Source organism: Littorina saxatilis, linkage group LG5 (assembly GCF_037325665.1).
Source record: "Littorina saxatilis isolate snail1 linkage group LG5, US_GU_Lsax_2.0, whole genome shotgun sequence".
Taxonomy (NCBI): Eukaryota; Metazoa; Mollusca; class Gastropoda; order Littorinimorpha; family Littorinidae; genus Littorina; species Littorina saxatilis.
Window position 1 is genome coordinate 27,651,632 of NC_090249.1, and position 20,124 is coordinate 27,671,755.

The window sequence follows — 20,124 nt, forward strand, 5'->3', positions numbered from 1 at the left end:
TAAGATCCGATTGGTTTTGTTTTCTACATGTAGATGTATGGGTCACCGCCACCACTGAAAAATATGACGATGAACTTCTTCTTCTTCTGCGTTCGTGGGCTGAAACTCCCTCGTACACTCGTGTTTTTTGCACGAGTGGAATTTTACGTGTATGACCGTTTTTTACCCCGCCATTTAGGCAGCCATACGCCGTTTTCGGAGGAAGCATGCTGGGTATTTTCGTGTTTCTATAACCCACCGAACTCTGACATGGATTACAGGATTTTTTCGTGCGCACTTGGTCTTGTGCTTGCGTGTACACACGGGGGTGTTCGGACACCGAGGAGAGTCTGCACACGAAGTTGACTCTGAGAAATAAATCTCTCGCCGAACGTGGGGACAAACTCACGCTGACAGTGGCCAACTGGATACAAATCCAGCGCTCTACCGACTGAGCTACATCCCCGCCCTGACGATGAACTGATTCTGGAAGAATTTGTGTAGCGAAACGGTTTCCTTATTCATATATTTATTTGATTAAAATACCATGGTAACGGAGCGTTTCGGGGTATATCGTTGCAGGTTTTTTTTAAATTTATTATTATAACACAGTAATGTTCTTTGCATTTCTTAAGGTCAAAATCACCAGAAAACGTCTTCACAGTAGTGTTTGAGATACTATGTCTTTAAAGAAAACTGCGTCTACATTTTTGCAAATCCCAGCGAATAGCTAATCTTTGACAAGAAATAAGCAAAAGGTGACACATTTTCACAGCGACCGTAAAGTAAAGTTCGCAGTATCAGCTGATCAATATTCAAAACAGAACATGACATTAGACTGAAAGTCATGGATCAATTTACCTCGCAATTCTTCTACGCGCACACAAAGAGTTAAAGGTTCTTCTGCGTGCAACGGTAATGTGTTGTAATCAGCGTGTTGCCCGAAACGCTTGACATTATTTCAACAAATCAACTACAGAAAAGTCAAATGTGATTTAAACACATTAGTGAACAAAGCAAACTGTTTTCCAAATCAAATCGAGTTTTGTGATGATTGTGACGGTATGTAACAGAAGGGTGTGAGTAATTTTGTCAATTTTTGTGTGGGGAAAATACTGGTGTGATGCAACGACTCTTGTCTGCTGGAGAATACGGATTTACCCACCACCAGGCAAGCCTTCTACCAACAGCAACAACAAAACCCAAACCCAAAATGAGGTTAAAACGAGCACTGATGTTCGCTATTTTGATGGCAACCCTTGGTTCCACTTACTACTTCTACACACTGCATTTCAAACTTCATTCAGCGAACGACGAACTCGCAAAGAACAACGCTGCTTTTCGCGGAGGTAACTCTGTGTTTCACGTGCGAGCGAAGGACAGCGAGTCACACAAAGACAGTCCACCGGTCGCTTTTCAACTTCACTCTGAAAGACTCAAGACGGATGGGGAAGAACACCATGATCCGCAGATGTTTCAGCTGTTTCCCAAAGGCGTCGGCGAAAAGAAGAAGCCGATAGACCAAACTGAAGAAGTAAACAAAGAGCTGGAACCAGGAAACGAACCTCCTGATCGCACGCGAGAGCCAACAACGGTTCCTACAGAACTTCCGAATATCGAAGATGGTGAAAGTGACACAGGAGACAACGAGCTTGGTGTAGAGACTCCAGCATACGACAAAGGTGTCCAAAGCCCACAACCAAGTGCTGACACCAATGCCAAACAGTCGGAGTCAGCTTTAGATACAGGAGGAGCTCCTAAGGACAACGCCGCAAAAGAAGATGCTGCCAAAAGAGAGTGGGCTAACAGGATGCAAGAACAACAGAGACTGATTGAAAAACAGGCACAAATGCTAAAACAGTTTCAGGAACATTTTCAAGCTCAGCAACAACAGCAGCCACTCCACGCTCAGCAACAGATTTATGCGCACCGACAGGAACCCCTGGAACGCCAACAACAGACCTCTAACTTGAACCCACAACAAGACTCGTTTCAAAGCCAACAGAGGCACCCAACCAAAAGTTTTGATCAACATCAAAAACAGATTTTGAACCAAGGTCAGCCTCAAGGTCAAGATCAAATTCAACAAGAATCTTCTTCCCAGGATGAGCAGCAGAGCCAGGATCAGGGTCAACAGCAACTCAAAATGCAATCATCAGACCATGAAACAGCTCAATCACTCAGCACAACCATTGATCAATACAATGCAGACCAAGATCTCAACGCACTTTCAGATAAACCAATATATCAGGCAGGCTACAGTAACTCTTTGCTTGACAGAGTGGAGAACTTTAACGGTGAAATCAAAGGCCGTTTTAACGGCTTGATTTTCAAGGACGACAACCCACCTGCACAACTTGCGGTCAACGGAGTTCAACCTCGGCAGAAGCCCATACTCAACAGACAAGATGACGTATTCAACCAGGACCAACCTGGACAACAGAAACAGACTATAGACGCCGCGAAAATGTTTGAACAAGCTCGACAAAAAGGCAACGTCTTTTCAGGAAGTCAGCTGACACAGCAATTCAGAAGTCCTCAAGAACAAGGACAGATTTTAACAACAATCGCGCAGTCGGCTGAACACGTGAGAGACGCTGCAAAAATGTTCGAAGAAGCGGGCCAGAGGAACCAAGCAAAGCAGAACATGCTTCAGAATCCGGATGGACAGCAGTCTGATTCTAACGACAATAGTAACAACGATGAACAGCCGCAGAATGAAAATTCCGACCCTAGCATGATAGGAAGAGAAGGGAAGGTACACAGGGAGCTGACTCCTCTTGAAGAACAATCACCAATTAACGAGGGTGGGGCGAATAGGGGTCTTCCCAAATACCTCCCTAGACAAGCCCCACCCAACAACGACAGAAACCCCAACGCTGTTACAACAGGTACTGGGAAGAATGCTGACGCTTCTGTAGAAAACCTAGAGAGTCAAGTAGAGCAGAAAATCCACAACGACCCGTTACTCGAAGATCGCTTCAAACAGATGAAAAACGATTTCGAAGGCGATGTAAGGCCAGGAGTGGAACCCAAGATCCAGCCCAAACCTGACACCCACAGCAACGGAATTGGAACCGAAGATCACAATGACGAGTCCAAAGCGGCAGTTCCAGGGAAGCCTCCAAGCGACTTGATCGCGACAGTGTACGACCTCACCCAGAAGGCTGAAGGCGCGTTTCAGTGTGTCGCGCTGAGACTGAGAGTGTTCTCGCGCACGCTCTGCGTGTACCCCCAGCACACCGACACAGGGGCTTCCAAGCAGATCATCCAGCGAGGAACGTGGGAAGAACGGGAGCTGGAAGAGTTCGAAGCTGCTCTCAACACCGACCCTTCTCTAGGCGCGGTCGACCTGGGTGCAGGTCAGTTTGTGTTTTGTAGCTTTGTTAGAATGTTATGTATAGTGGGCGGTTGAAAACATTTTTTCCTGTTGTTGTTGTTGTTGTTGTTGTTGTTGTTGTTGTTGTTGTTGTTTTTTTGTGTGTTTTTTCCCTGAGTCTTATAGAGATAGGAAACTACGTTTGTGTATATTTCTAGATCTAATCAGTTGTCGCGCGTTGCTAATTTCAGACACGGCATTATCCAAGCCCATGCTTAGAATGTATTACGTTATTCAGTAATGTAAGAATAGTTGTGTGTTATTGCACATGGTATACTTTTAGTTTTCATCATTGCGTGCTACTGTCTCTGACTCTCTGTCTCTGCCAAGTGTGAGCATGAGGGGGAAACAACTGTGGATTATTGGTGACGGTAACAGTGTCCACAAATATTGCAGAAACATCACCTCTGAAGTCAATGCTTCCAATACAGTGACATTAAATGTTGCCATATCTGATCACCAGGTCTGGGAGTGTACACGCTAGCAGCAGCCAGCAAGGACCGCCCCGTGGTGGCCGTGGAACCATTCAAAGAAAACATCCGTCTCTTCCACAAAACCATGCAGCTTAACACGGTCACAGATAAAGTGAGTGTTCGTAGTCAACAGTTGTTGTTGTAAACATCCGTCTCTTCCACAAAACAGTGCTACTTATTACTGACACTGTTTTACATGCATTCTGTGTTCAGAATGTGCAACATGAGCTACTGGAAAGGCAAACAAGGAACCAGAGTAGTGGTATTCACAGTCCTTTATCAAAGTTAGAACGACGGCTGGCAGTTCGCTGTACCTATTACTTTAAAATTAGATATACAGGGCGGTCAAATATGTTTGAGAACACTTAACAACAGATGTATTCATTACTTTTATTGTTCAAGACACGTTCAGAGCAAATATTTCGGTATATTTCTCGGTTTTAGTTTTTTTTGGCCAAAATAAGTATAGGAAGTAACTCGAATAAATGAAGTAAACGATGTAAAATAAGCAAGGTCAGTAAAGAAAGGTAAGTAAATATAATTCACTACTAAACTGATGGAAAAAAGATAGCTCTTGTGGATGTTCTTTGCTTTCAACCAAATCTTACAGCTGAATAATATGCTAATGTGACGCTTATTGGACGGTTGAACGTAGTTATCCTGTTGTTGTTTTTGTTGTTGTTTTTGATGTTGTTGTTGTTGCAGCTGCTGCTGCTACTGCTGTTGTATGCATTTAAGTGTACGTTCCCATGATAGTTCTTTGTTGTGATATATCAGGTTCTTTTCTTTTGTGCAACTCTATGAAGAAGTCGTTTGTCAAATGTTGAGATACATGCCCGTTATCTATTTTCCTGTTAATTATACTACAAGAAAGATTTTCTAGGTCTTGTTTTGTTTCCATTTTGACATCCATGTCATTGGTAAGTTATTTCTCCTGAACAGTTTCTTCAAATACCTGACTTCTTATTCCAGGTAACACTGATCACAGACGCACTGGGGGAGAAGGTGGGGGTGGGGCGACTCCGCTACCCCCAGCCCTCGGGCAATATGGGTGCGGCTTACGTTGATCCTGTTAAGTTGAGTGACGTGGGTCCTGGCGACACCGACCTCGTGCGCATCGTCAGGCTGGATGACGTCATTCCAGCCGTGACGTTTCAACGCGCTGTGGTGAAGCTAGACGTGCAAGGAGATGAGAGCAAGGTGCTAAAAGGAGCAAGGAGGTAAAAACAAAAACCCGGTGGTAGAAAAGAACAAGTCGCGTAAGGCGAAATTACTACATTTAGTCAAGCTGTCGAACTCACGGGATGAAACTGAACGCACTGTATTTTTTCACCAAGACAGTACAGCTTCGTCAATCCCCGCGTGAAGGAAATCGCTCACCTCCCACGTGCAAAACGTAGTGATATTGACACGCCAGATTAGCGCGGTAGCGTATTGTGCTAAGCAGGAAAGCGCGCTTTTCTGTATTCTTGTTAACTTTCTGAGCTTGTTTTGAATCCAACCTATCATATCTATATGTGTTTGGAATCAGGAAATGATAAAGAATAAGATGAAATCATTTTTGGATCGATTTCTTAAATTTTAATCGTAAGATTAATTAATCTATTTTCGTTAATTGTGATCACATTTTAAGAGTAAACATGACATATGTATATATTTTTAGATTCAGAATGTGATGAAGAATACGATGCAATCAATTTTAAATCTGTTTGCGAAAAATCGATTTTAATGACAACTTTAATGAGCAAACTCATAAATTAATTTTTAAGCCACCAAGCTGAAATGCAATACCAAAGTCCGGGCTTCGTCGAAGATTACTTGACCAAAATTTCAACCAATTTGGTTGAAAAATGAGAGCGTGACAGTGCCGCCTCAACTTTCACGAAAAGCCGGATATGACATCATCAAAGACATTTATCAAAAAAATGAAAAAAACGTCTGGAGATACCATACTCAGGATCTCTCATGTCAAGTTTCATGAAGATCGGTCCAGTAGTTTTCTCTGAATCGCTCTACACACACACACACACACACACACACACACACACACATACACCACACCCTCGTCTCGATTCCCCCCTCTACGTTAAAACATTTAGTCAAAACTTGACTAAATGTTTCCCCCTCGATGTTAAAATATTTAGTCAAAACTTGACTAAATATAAAAAGAAAAGACAACAACAACAAACACACACACACACACACACACACACACACACACACACACACACACACACACACACACACACACACACACACACAGAGAAAAACAAGTCGCGTAAGGCGAAATTACTACATTTTGTCAAGCTGTGGAACTCACAGAATGAAACTGAACGCATTGCATTTTTTCACAATGACCGTAGTCCGCCGCTTGTGCAAAACGGAGTGAAACTGACGAGCCTGTTCAGCGCGGTAGTGGGTTCACTGTGCTGCATAGCACGCTTTTCTGTACCTCTCTTCGTTTGAACTTTCTGAGCGTGTTTTTAATCCAAACATATCATATCTATATGTTTTTGGAATCAGAAACCGACAAGGAATAAGATGAAATTATTTTTAAATCGATTTCGGAAATTTGATTTTGATAATAATGTTTATATTCTTTAATTTTCAGACCTTCTTTATAATCCGAATATAACATATTTATATGTTATTGGAATCAGAAAATTATGAAGAATAAGGTGAACGTAAATTTGGATCGTTTTATAAAAAAAATAATTTTAATTACAATTTTCAGATTTTTAATGACCAAAGCCATTAATTAATTTTTAAGCCACCAAGCTGAAATGCAATACCAAAGTCCGGCCTTCGTCGAAGATTGCTTAGCCAAAATTTCAATCCATTTGATTGAAAAATGAGGGTGTGACAGTGCCGCCTCAACTTTTACAAAAAGCCGGATATGACGTCATCAAAGACATTTATCAAAAAAAATGAAAAAAACATCCGGGGATATCATACCCAGGAACTCACATGTCAAATTTCATAAAGATCGGTCCAGTAGTTTAGTCTGAATCGCTCTACACACACACACACGCACACACACAGACACACATACACCACGACCCTCGTCTCGATTCCCCCTCTATGTTAAAACATTTAATTTTAGTACAGTATTCCTTTGTTTTTTAACTTTGTTCATCTTACCACAGTCACTTCGTTGTTTAGATTTATTAAAACATTTAGTCAAAACTTGACTAAATATAAAAAGAGAATACTACATGTCTTGCTGTGTCGTACGAGATTTACACGAGTTACTTTTTAAAATATTTAAATGCGAGCGAAAGCGAGATTTTTAATATTTTAAAAAGCAACGATTGTTAATCTGACAAGACACAGCAAGCCATGTAGTATTCTGTTATCCTATGCAATGTAGATCGTTTCAGTCGCTTCTTCCATGCAGATCATCTAACGTGTTTACTCAATAAACAGCTTCCTCTGTTTAAAATCCTCATGGGCTACTGTTTCAGGTTCTTCTCTCAAATCAACGTGCAGTTCCTCTTCATGCATTGGATACCTTCCCAAGACAAACTGCAGTTCAAGATGACGGAGTCTTTTTTGAGGCAGTACGGTATGGAACCAGCCAAAAGTGTAAAGGATAACATCTTGTACTCTGACTCAGATCTCACGGATGACATCAACTTTATAGTCTGGAGAAAAATCGGTGTTGCAAAACCATAATAAGTCCCGTTCTAATCTTTTGGATGACATTACCTTTATCGGTTTGGAGAAACATCGGTGTTTCAAAACCATAAGTAACAAATGACAATGTACAATACAAAATGACGGAGAAAAGAAATGAAATGTGAGGCGGCGTGTTTAAAGATGACACGGTTTACATTTGTTCAGAAATCATACATGACATCAATCTTAGCGTTTGCAAAACATTAGGCTAAAAGTGTTTCGAAGAGATTTTTTAAATGTAAATATCAGACATACATTGCCAACGATGAACTATATACGTGATAACATGTTGAATCAGGTTATAGTCATTACAAAAATCTGGACATCATGCCATATATACTGAACCAGAATCTATTCAGGTTTAGTGCGACGTTTGAAGCGAATGTAGGAAATTACATATCAAATGCCAAACAAAATGTTCACGCGAAAGCAAAACTCATTGATCGTGCACACAACATGCAACGTGGTTGACACATTAATTGGGTTTTCACGCAAATTGATAACATTTATTGCTTTATTATATGTATTGATATGTGCTTTATAAATTAAAGCGTCACACTATTGCTTACATACGGAGAGAGGGTTGTTGAGATTAATACACATTTCAGGATGCAATCAGCATGGAATTTAGCGGGGTCGGCAATGTTGCTTAGTAATAATGGAACATTTATATAGCGCTTGCCCACAGATTGAAGCACTTTGCAAGTTATGTGTAATGTGATGTGTAAATGACAGCTTCCTGTTTTTTATTGTTTTTTATAAACAAGCCTTTAAGCTTTCAGTCAAACTAATCATATAAGTTTCAGATATTTATTTTTTATTCTGCTTAAATTTATTCTGGAGACACTTTTTCTTCTTGTTATGTTGCGATAAATGTTTTACCAAATCATTTTTTAATCTCGCAGATTGGGATATTTGCCACGATAAGGTTCGACCGTGGGGTGTCAGAAAATCACATTTTATCGAACGTGTGGCAGCATGTGGTGGGCGAGATATGGCTGTGATTTAAACATAACTCTATGGTATAGAACGCATCTATCAAGTACGAAGAAATATATATATATATATATATATATATATATATATATATATATATATATATATATATATATATATATATATGTATAGGTTACAACACGAGTGGTTTTTTATATGGCTTGTATTTCAGTCAAGACCCAGCGGATGAATATCATCGGGAGACACGAGCCTCTGGCGAGTGGCTCTCGATTGATATTCCCGCTGGGTCTTGACTGAAATACAAGCCATATAAAAAACCACGAGTGTTGTAATCTGTATATCCCATTCTACCATCAAACACAAAGTGTAGACTACTAGCGGCACTGTTGCGATCTGTGCAGGGTAAAACTGTTGCCAGCGAGACTTAGCCCTTTTGCAACCTTAAACTAAGTGACCGTCGCTGAAAAAATAAAACGAATGAGTGCATCGATAAGTACGCGGTAACACTACTTTCAGACCATTTAAAAGCTTTAAGTAAAGGTTCATAAGTTGCAAGAAAGTAATGAAGTCGAATAGAAATTAATTTAGTTGAAGCGCACAATTCTTTTGTTTTGCGTTTCAATTCAGGTCGGCAGAACGGGCGAAACGGGTTTGGGCGGTACCCATTTGGCTTACTCGATTCAAAATCGATTCCACGTTGTTTTTCTCGAACGTGTGTAATTAGGCTTATTGACAGAGAAGCAAATTTTAGGGAACAAATATGTAGGTTTAGATTTAACCATTTGCTCCCTATATGAAATGTATCTACGTGATAAACTGTTTTGCGAGTGTGTTTGCATGGATGAACTTAAACTGGTATGGGCGTGAGGAAAACGCGACCGACACGTCTGTCACCGCCGATTGATTGCATTTTGAAGGAATATGACTGGATTACGGAAAAATATGTGGACTTACTGCAGAGCCAGGCAAAAGAGTAGACTTGCTCGCAAAACACGTGAAACAGCCGATGTTTGATAGCTGAAGGCGCACACCAAAACACACTACCGACAGATTCTCAAAAGTCGTCTGCTAACGATGCAAGGGGAGGGTACTCGTGTTTTTGTTTTGGTTCGCTAGCATCTGGTTATCTTGTAAGTTGAATGTTCGTTTTTTTCGACCTGCATTGCTTTCATAATGAAAGACACTTTTGCTTATTGCATCTCATACATCAGATCAGTTCTGAGATTCATTTTTGCGTGCAACTGATATGGTTTTCTGAGCCGTGCAATACGATTTTAGAACTTCATACAAATGTGTCACATTGTTCGGCGCGAGGTCAAAGGTCGGGAGGAAAGTAGTCCTTTGCCCAAATCGGAATCTGCACTATCATATATTTTTTGGAGTCCATGATGTATTTATTGAGCTATAAAAATACAACATATATACCCATACTGAAGTAACAGAGACAAAGAAGGGAGGTCATGGGATATATATATATGTATAAAATCTTACCTAAACCGAGCTTTTGTTACTGTAAAACAAAATAAATGAATAATGTTACAAAAACAGTGTGCCATCGTTAGGTTTATTTGTGTATGTAAGAATATTAATTATCCCCATCTCAAGATGTTGGAGTGAAAGTATATATATATTGTGAAACCTTGTTTACGACTGAAAATATCTATCGTCAAGGTTGCACAATAAATATGATGTAACTCCTGCAATGTCACTTAGTGTGGCATATTGTTACAATAAAGCATACAGACGTTTTAAACCCGTGAAAGAAACAGGACACTGAGGTCAATGATGAGAGATTTTTTATTCTGTACAATGGATAACCCCTTTTGACACCTAAACAAGAAGAAGCGAATTTTAAAATTTACCATTCGTAAAATAATAGAGATTATGAACAGAAAAATCTGAAAAGATAAGGCCTTAAAAGTGAGGAAATCGTATTAGGGCAATAGACGATGTTTGGAAATAACTCTGTCAGGGTTTTAAGCAGTCTAGAAAATTAAAGTGCTGTTCACATGGTAGACTCTTTGACTTAAAGGTGTATGCACCAGGACAAGACTGTTGGGCCAAGTAAGCAAACAAACAAACAAACAAACAAACAAACAGACGGATTGAAACCATTACACCTCCGAATTTACATTGGTGTACAGACGGAGTTTGAATTCTTTAAGTTTTTAAAATGTATAAAATCTTACCTAAACCGAGCTTTTGTTACTGTAAAACAAAATAAATGAATAATGTTACAAAAACAGTGTGCCATCGTTAGGTTTATTTGTGTATGTAAGAATATTAATTATCCCCATCTCAAGATGTTGGAGTGAAAGTCGGCTGAGTAACGTTTTCATATCTCCGTCATGCAGCCAAAGGAGACAAAACTTTCAAATACTGACAAACGACTCCTTATTCTTGGTAGCTGCATCACTGACAATGCAGTTATCTCAAAGGCACGCCGCTTTCTTGCCAACACTAAGACAAAATGAAATATATTCCAATAAGACTTACTTCCATCATCCATGATACAAATATATTAAGATGCAGAACGTCACTTGTGATGCAAACGATTTGTTGTAAAGACCTATACTAAGGGGCTTTTATTATCTGCGTGCATGGATGTGTGATGTCCTTGCAAGCTAACAAAGTCATTATTTGCCAATTATGCAAATATGTGTGCCGTCACTTGGAATGCAGCAGGTTGTCAAAGATGGTGAAATGCCTGATGATGAAGATGTAATAGGATGTATGAACAGTTTTCGGGGAGAATGGCGTAAACGATGATGCAGGTACGCTGGGTGTGTGACGTGAACGTCACAGAGATTGGTGTATGTATGCTGGGTTTCGCCACGCAGGCGTGCCCGGTTAAGTGACGTCACAGGTTATCGATGAGACTGACGTTAACGATGACGCTGGTATGTTAGGATCGTTGTGTCACATAGGACGCAAGTTGTCAAAGCGTCCGATATGACCCATGATTAAAATGTGATTGGACATGTTACGCCAGTTGTGAATTCAGTTTTCAAAGAGACTGCCGTTAACGAAGAACTGATATGCTGGGATGCGGAACCGTCAGTTGTCACACAGGCGTCGACACGATAGTCGTTAACCATGACGCAAGTGTGGAGGGATAAGTGACGTCATATATGTGACGAAGGTTTGTCAAAGAGATAAACGCGAGGTATGATCAAAGTATGCTGGACTGTGTGATGTCACTTAATTATGACGCAGGTTGTCAAAGAGATAGACGTGAGCGATGATCCACGTAAGCTGGGCTGTGCAACGTCACTTGTGACTCAGCTTGTCGAAGAGACTGGGCGCCATGTTGGGACGCGAACACAGGATGTGCAGAGCCTGCTGGGCCAGGAAGTCAAACCACGTGATGGTACTGAAAAAAGGAACCCATTCATCATAAGAAATGACGTCGGTTAAGCTCGGCGCTCAGGTCTATCTGTTCAGTGAATAGGACTGTAAGAGCTACGCACACAACTACTCCGGCACAATAACAAACATACTCAGATATAAGCCTACTTCTCGAGAAAGTATATCTGGCCGAAATGTTCACCGACCCTGACCACATACTACGTCCGACTCTGGATCCGATGCCCTAGCACACATTGCTACACCACGACCCAGAGGAACAACTCTTAAAAGTACTATCCTTCCAGTGCACACAATTATGTTCACAGCCACAGATCTTCCCACGATTTCACATAAAATAAGGCTATCCCTCCAATGGGACATTTACCAAAATTCAACATCCTGGTTGCGTCGTGTGCACAGTATGATTTTTGGGTACTGATTTAATTTAGCAGATTGGCATGGGTGTCCACTTACGGAATCAATTCAGCCAAAGCTTCCCATCACGCATTTAAAACAGCCAGACTGTTAATTTTTGGTATGTGTCTAACTGGAAGAGTGATCTTATTTCCCCCAAAACGCTTGGACAGATCTGACATGGTGATAATTACACATTAACATGCTTCCATTTGAAACTTCGAGGTCTTCATCGGGGATTGACGCCCGACAAAAGCTAATTGAAGCCCGACGGAGCGAAGCGACGGAGGGCTTCAATTAGACTTTGGGAGGGCGTCAATCCCCGATGAAGACCGAGAAGTTTCAAATGGAAGCATGTTAATGTTATTGTAATTCAATCTGACGACGATCTCTTTCCTGCTTTCATGCGGTTGTAAACAGACAGAATTGGTTCTGTTCTGTTCACACACTACTTTCAGTCCACCTACCTGCAAGGGTCAAGTCCCAAGAAATATGTCTCTGTATTCCTATCGTATCACTCTGCTCCTGTTTTGTTTTCTTTCACACACATTTTCCCTTCTTTTTTGACGGGTTTCTGGACAGCAAACTGTAAACCAAATTCTGTCATCACAAAAGCGATCTTTGGAATTGACTGACGTAGTCCGGAAGAATTCATGCATCAACTTACGTCACGTATTCGACGTCATCACTTCGCATACCTTATGGTCTCGGTATTTCGTTGGCCTTCATATTTCCTACTTGTAAAATGACCCTCAAAGCTAACCGAGACTAGTTGAGGCTGTATCAATGCGCCTCGCCAGCAGGTTGTTAATGGATTTTTTAGCGAGTGGTTATCGACAATTAATGACCGGTAATTTTTAATGAGTTGGGGCATTCTGACCAATCACAGGATCTGTTTCATTAAAACGCAAACTTGATTGAATTACAATAATTGTTTATAAAGGAAGGACTATATGTTGATCACATAAAACAAAAATCATATGTACAAAATAACAGTGGCTGTGGTTTGTACTTACTCTTTTTCTTCGTCCCCTCCATCCACCAACATCCGGGCTCTGACTTCCACGTGACTGTCTATTGTGGTTGACATCTTAGCCGCGGCGTCCCTGCGAACAAGTTCCATTACTCATATATGTATGTATATTACAGGGGACAAGAAAACCCGGTATATTAAAACACATATTAATTAACTTCAAGCTTATTTATTTATCTATTTTACAGAAAGAAAATCTCAGGTCAAGTACTAGAGCAAAAGATGCTGAGCAGCTGAATAAAAACGAACAAACAAACAACAACTGTACTAAAAAAAGAAAAGAAAAAAAAAGGTTAATTACTTGAACGTTTATTTGTTGACAAAACGAAACATTCACAAGTACGTCGACATGTGGTCTTACAGTGGACAGACACACAAATAAATATGCTACAAATGAATAAGACAGCCCAGAAGGCGTTGAATTCGACCTCTGATATGTCAGATCTCTAAACAGCACTCTGCCTCATTTCGTTTAAGATTCATTATATATATATATATTGAAAACAAACAAACAAAAGTTTACAAAAACACTCTATTTGGAATGTACACAGATTAGACCATGTAGAATCCAAATAGTGCACATGCCGGCGGTTTTCAGCGAACAACTTGAAAGTTTGTTGAGCAACTTTTATCAGGATTTCCAGAAACATGATTATGGTCAGTTCCCTTTTACACGTTGGACAGAAATACAGGGCAGCCAGCCAGCCAGCCAGCTAACCATTCACACAACCAGACATTTCTTCTTCTTCTTTGTTCATGGGTTTAGACTCCCACGTTCACTCATGTTTTTAGTACGAGTGGAATTTTACGTGTATTACCGTTTTTACCCCGCCATTCAGGCAGCATACGCCGATTTCGGGGGAGGCATGCTGGGTATTTTTGTGTTTCTATAACCCACCGAACTCTGACATGGATTACAGGATCTTTTCCGTGCGCACTTGGTCTTGTGCTTGCGTGTACACACGGAGGGGGTTAATACACTAGCAGGTCTGTACATAAGTTGACCTGGGAGATCGGAAAAATATCCACTCTTAACCCACCAGGCGGCAGCGACCGGGATTCGAACTCACGACCTTCCGATTAGGAGGCCGACGTCTTACCGCCACGCCACTGCTCCCAACCAGACACTAACAGCGAGGGTCTTTTACTGATGGAGCAGCACCTCTTTCTGACAAGCCTCCTAACTTCTCCTCTCGACAAACTATCTGGGCAGAACGACATACACACCACCGATCAACCAACCAGGAAGTCATGCACACAGAAAAACACGACAAAGAGAAGGACAAACAGTTACTGTAAGCCGACCAGACAGACACTTACGGCGAGAGTCCTTTACTGATGGAAGAGCACCACTTTCTGATTGCCCTTCTGGCTTTCGGCCCGGTGACCGAGAAACACAGGACAAACTGAAGGACAAACAGTTAGCCGACCAGACAGACACTTACGGCGAGAGTCCTTTACTGATGGAAGAGCACCACTTTCTGATTGCCCTCCTGGCTTCCAGCCCGCTGACCACCCCGTCTCGGTCCTTGTCCAGCTCGTTGAAAACACTCTTGGCTCGGATCACTTCTTTCTCAGTCAGCAGGTCGACCAACTCTGTCTGAAACGCACCAAGAAAGTGTTTACTTTTTGTCAGTAAAAGATATACAAGACGCCTTTCTCGTTGTGTAAACGATCGTGTCTACCCTCACAGATCAGCCCAGTCTTGGTACCAACCTAGAATACTAAACCTGAATGGTCAATTTTTCTGACAAATGCAAGCAGAATTTGTGTGGGTGTGTGTGTGTGTGTGTGTGTGTGTGTGTGTGTGTGTGTTTTCTCAATACCCGCTTTCTTTCTTTGTTCTTTCTTCAAATACTCAGCCGGTTGCTGAGAAACTGCCACCAGTCCATGAAGTGGCCACCGCTCTTGTCAGCTATCTGCCTTCTTTTTCTGGTCTCTCTTCTTGTGTGTATGTGTCTCTGTTTCTTTCTCTCCATGCTGTGCATTTAGACTTGGGAAATGTGTTTGCCTGAACATTTTTTTTAATGTACGGAATGTTGAATTTTAGAATCAAATGTATATGTGTAAATGTTTATAAAGCGCCCGTGAGACATAATATGTATATATATTTTATTTTTATTTACAGTGAATACCAGTATATAACAGAACGTTAAACTATTAGTATCTCCAAACGCTCACCTCAGATCGCTTTCCCAGCTGATGCTGAGCCGCCAGGTTGAGGAACTCCCACCAGTCCAGGCACTGGTCGCCGTTCTGGTCAGCCATCTGGAACTCCAGCTTGGTCACCATCTCCTCCATCTCCGACATCCTCCTCCGGTCAGTCACCCGCGCCATGCGGTACTCCTCCCACGACACCAGGTTGTCTGAGAGGAGACAAGAGGTGGAGGTGAACTGCTTAAAGGTACACCTTCCGTCGCGTGGAAACCGTTCGACTCACCAGCTCAGATCTGCCAAGGCTTTTACATGGAATAAGAATATCCCTCCGCTTGGACCTATTCCACAAATCTTCACTCTGATTGCATCCTGTGCAGTGATGTGCTGTTTTATGAATTAATTTTGCAGATTAACACACGTGTCAGTAATTAAATTCATTAGTCAAATCCTTTTTTTCTTTGGTATGTGTTCAAGTGTAGGACTTGTCCTATCCTTTGGAAAAACCTGGCCAGATCTTAGATAGTAAGCTAAGCCGAACTGTTTTCACGGAAAGGAGTGTGCTTTTATAAACAACTGCTTCGATCTCTAGATGCCAATATATTAGTCAAAACCTGTTTTCTTTGGTACGTGGAGGAGTTGTCTTATTCTTTGTAAACGCCTGGCCAGATCTGAGAGAGTAAGCCAAACTCTTTTGGTTTAAACAGGTTTTTTTTTATTCAGTTGCATAAATACAAAGCCGTAATTGAATGTTATAATAAAGGAGCACAACAAGATAAACTTATAAATGTGCTCTTAGAGACAAACGAGTAATGTGGCGGACGATATTGTAAACTCTTTTCACGGGAAGGAGTTGTTATTAACGACTGCTTCGATCTCTAGATGCCGAGAGATTTTCGTATCGATTAGTTATTAATGTTTCAGACAAACCAATTCTTCAAAAGCTGGATATATTGATTGCTAAACGGACGGATAGAATTGCTGATCTTGAAATTCACTTACCATTGTCCTTGTCAAACTTATCAAAAGTCTCAATCATTTGTTCAATTTCGTCTTCTGTGAGAAGGGAGCTGAGGTTACCCTGGAAACAAAACAAAAACAAGCCATCACATGATACGATCACATGATTACTTTTTTTAAACTTCTCAAAGAAATCCGGCTATTGTTGATTTTAGATGAAAGGTTTTAAGTCTTTACCTCTTATTCTTCCTTTACTCTGCAATTGTAATTTTGTCAATGAGTGTACATTACTTTGTATTCTAGCAGAAGAATTAATATGGAAATAGAATTCGTTAGGAAACAATACTCTAAATGCTATCCACTTCTTCGTTTTCTAATAACTATTTGAATGCTTCCAAACACCAAAATAACACCTCACTAACTCCCCACCGTTCAATCCCCACAACCGCTCTGTAAAACGGGATAAAATCCGATTAGGAGTACATTTCTTATTTTCTCACACTGTCAAAAGTTCCAAAAAAGTCTAATGTTTTGATTTGTTAGTTCAGTGTTTCATAAATTGACCATTGTTGCTTTTCTTTACTTTGTAGTTTTATTCTGTCACTGTACAAAGAAAACTCACAGATAAAGCAGCTCCATCCCTCGTTACTCAAGGCTCTAGTAGCTTATATTTGCTTGATTGACCGAACTTTAAGAATCATCCCTCCTACTCACGCAGTTAAAGCAGCTCCATCCCTCATTACTCAAGGCTCTCGTAGCCGCTTTAAGATCGGCGTGCCGACATTCGCCACATATCTTGAGACAGGCCGGATGGTAGATCCGGGTGCATATCCGACACGGGTAGTTCTGGTCACGCTTCGCTTCCTTTCCGCACTCGGCGCAGATCTTGTCACTGTCATACTGGGAAATTGATATGATCAGTTCAGTTTAATTATTTAATAGATTAAACGATTTAATATCAGTTATACGTTTTTGTTTTACAAACTTAAACTTAAAGGCACAGTAAGCCTCCCGTAAACCATCACAGATACTGTCAGGCTTTTACACACAGTACAAACACCCCTTAATTTAAACACTCACCGCTTGAGAACATCCTAGGTGCCCTCCGTAAAGAGCGAGCAATTTTCAAAGAATTTATTTTTGCGTGGTTTATCTTACCCTTGAGCCATCGTGAACCCGTGTGATCCAGTTTCCCTTTTTTACAATGTAGTCGTCAGTTAGTGATTTAAATGCGACTCGATGTGAGCTTATCTGCAATAGCACCTTATTATGTACCTGTGACTATGCACGAAACAAACGGCTGTGGTTCACAAGAACTCCAGCGATGGCTTTTGACTGTTCAGAGGAACTGGCGATAGGCATAAACCGTCGTCTGCTACGAGAACCACGACCTTGCGTGACCCTGCTTCCGGGCTTTTCTTTTTTCAAACTTTCAAAACTTCGAATTGTACTGATCTTGTCTTGATGAATAAAGAATTCTTTTATGATTTAAAATGTTTGTGTAACAAGCTGTCAATTTATTATTTAGTCTTTAAAAGTTAGGTCTAGCGCCAAAACGCACCACGGTCCGATTGTCTCTGAGACAATCCGCAAAATTAATCTTTAAAAATTGCTCGCTCTTTACGTAGGCTGGGCACCTAGGATGTTCCCGTTTGGTGAGCGTTCAAATGGAAGGGTGTTTGTACTGTTTGTAAAAGCCTGACAGTATCTGTGATGGTTTACGGGAGGCTTACTCTGCCTTTAAAAAAGCAACAGGCAAACAAACACAACAAAATCAAGGGGAAAAGTAAAATTAAGATCTGAATTCAAAAGCTATAAGACAAAGGCTCCTGTTGTCTTGTTCTCTCTCTCTCTCTCTCTCTCTCTCTCTCTCTCTCTCTCTCTCTCTCTCTCTCTCTCTCTTTCTCTCTCTCTCTCTCTCTTTCTTTCTTTCTCTCTCTCTCTCTGTCTCTCTCTCTCTGTCTCTCTCTCTCTCTCTCTCTGTCTCTCTCTGTCTCTCTCTGTCTCTCTGTCTGTCTGTCTGTCTGTCTGTCTGTCTGTCTCTCTCTCTCTCTCTCTCTCTCTCGCCTCCCCCTCGTTCCTGTTCCGGGACATCCCTCCTGGACCAGATTTTCAACTTCTAAAGGAGCTCAAGTTTTTTTTTAACACGATCTGAAGCAGCCAGTGTGCAAATAATTGTAGTACCTTCTTCACTTTACAGTGATATACCTAAATGTATTTAATCCCCGAGAACGCGGAACTAGGGTCCTGCAAACTTTAATTGTGTGTCTGTTCGTCTCGACTTAACAGCTTATTGCTGGGAAACTACTGGGCGCAGTTCGTTCAAAAGTTGATACACTAACTTGATAATAGGTCCGATTGATCGTATTAAAACTTCATAATGTTACCTGGGTCCTAAATGCCCCAAAAAACACAAAAGCCACTCTTAACGGCGGGCGCGATTCGCGGTGGGATAGAACAGCCGTTTGGCCTTGGCTGATAAACCGCCCAGCCAGCGACACCACACCAGGCTTTTTGCGGGCTTTGCGTGCGTGTACCACTGCGCGAGGACTATAGGCATTTGAGTTCACTGGCGATTGTCAGATTTGTTGGCTTGGAGGAAAACGTCTCCGACTATGGCCAAAGAGATCCGGGTTCGATTCCCGGCATGGGCGGTCTATTTTTTTTTGTTTTGTTTAATTCTTGTTTACTATTGTTTATTATGAACATTTTAATGTTTTATTTTACTATAATAGTTTTTTTTAATTGTGTAAAATAAATAAATAATATATATATTTTTTTTAAAATCCAAGTGATCCGGGTTCGATTCCCGGCATGGGCGGTCTATTTTTTTTAAATTTTTTTTTTAATTCTTGTTTTACTCTAATAATTTTTTTAATTGTGTAAAATAAATAAATAATTTTATTTTTATTTTTAATCCACGTGCACAAGACAAAAACTTTCATATTGGGAGAGCGTACTCGGGTCCAGCGCCAGCGTTTTTTATTTCAAACACACAAACCACCATGTAAACCGAGAAAGTAAACCAAATTGAATCGGCCCCGACACACACAAAAACTGACAATCAACCACTTCTCTCTCCTCCCCCACTTTCTCTTTCTCTTGACGCGGTTGACGTTCTTACCGCGGCAACCGCAGATTTGTCGGTGTCACGTGTTATACCAGAGGCGGACGAAGAACCAATCATGTGTGGATTTGGTGCCTCTGCCGCGCATATTTCCCCTCTAAGATCTACGCTGATTCGTCGTCTTTCTTCCTTCATTTCAGCCAATCGCTCGCGGATATGAGTGCGCTCTTCCACACGAGCGCGACAGTCATGTGACAATGCGCCCATAACTCGAATCTTTCTCTGTAACAAGATAGACACAACAACAATAATAATGATATTTGTCAGTGAGTATTTGTGTCACCTGACCAAACGAAAGCATTTCATTGGACGAAGCGAGTGCGCAAAAAACTGTTAGCGCACTCTCTAAGTGCGCTGACAATAACTACATTTTGTGTTCATGTGCATGTATTCATGCGTCTGTTCCTGTACTTTTGATTTGAGCAGATTATGTTCATCCTATATGTAAATGAAATGAAGTTATTTGCTCCACAACACATGAAGGTACTGATGAGGGATGGTAAATCCAGATTAACATGTTCACGATTTGTTAAAAATCAGGCCTGAAAGTGGCGAGTACTGGCGAGTAGAAATGTTAATCTGCTCGCCAAATGCAAGTAAAATTGCTGAAACATTGGTTTGG

The 20,124-nt window shown here is 41.0% G+C and overlaps 2 protein-coding genes across 2 annotated transcripts in view; one reads left to right on the top strand and one right to left on the bottom strand.

The window, feature by feature from the left end:
- Window positions 1-839: 839 nt before the first annotated feature.
- Window positions 840-8,400, top strand: LOC138966741 (uncharacterized). The gene is made up of 4 exons (XM_070339069.1): window positions 840-3,341; window positions 3,822-3,943; window positions 4,804-5,051; window positions 7,296-8,400. The coding sequence occupies exons 1-4, from the start codon at window positions 1,103-1,105 to the stop codon at window positions 7,504-7,506; spliced, it is 2,820 nt and encodes a 939-aa protein (XP_070195170.1). The 5' UTR covers window positions 840-1,102; the 3' UTR covers window positions 7,507-8,400.
- A 1,845-nt stretch (window positions 8,401-10,245) lies between these two features.
- The window catches only part of LOC138966759 (PHD finger protein 24-like), a 37,476-nt gene continuing 27,597 nt past the window's right edge, over window positions 10,246-20,124 (bottom strand). Inside the window, exons 3-9 of the mRNA XM_070339091.1 lie at window positions 19,500-19,724; window positions 17,090-17,275; window positions 16,418-16,496; window positions 15,443-15,627; window positions 14,707-14,861; window positions 13,245-13,334; window positions 10,246-11,839 (exon numbers count right to left, since the gene is read on the bottom strand). Coding sequence (XP_070195192.1) covers window positions 11,737-11,839; window positions 13,245-13,334; window positions 14,707-14,861; window positions 15,443-15,627; window positions 16,418-16,496; window positions 17,090-17,275; window positions 19,500-19,724 — 1,023 coding nt within the window. The 3' untranslated portion in view covers window positions 10,246-11,736. The remainder of the gene's footprint in view (window positions 11,840-13,244; window positions 13,335-14,706; window positions 14,862-15,442; window positions 15,628-16,417; window positions 16,497-17,089; window positions 17,276-19,499; window positions 19,725-20,124) is intronic.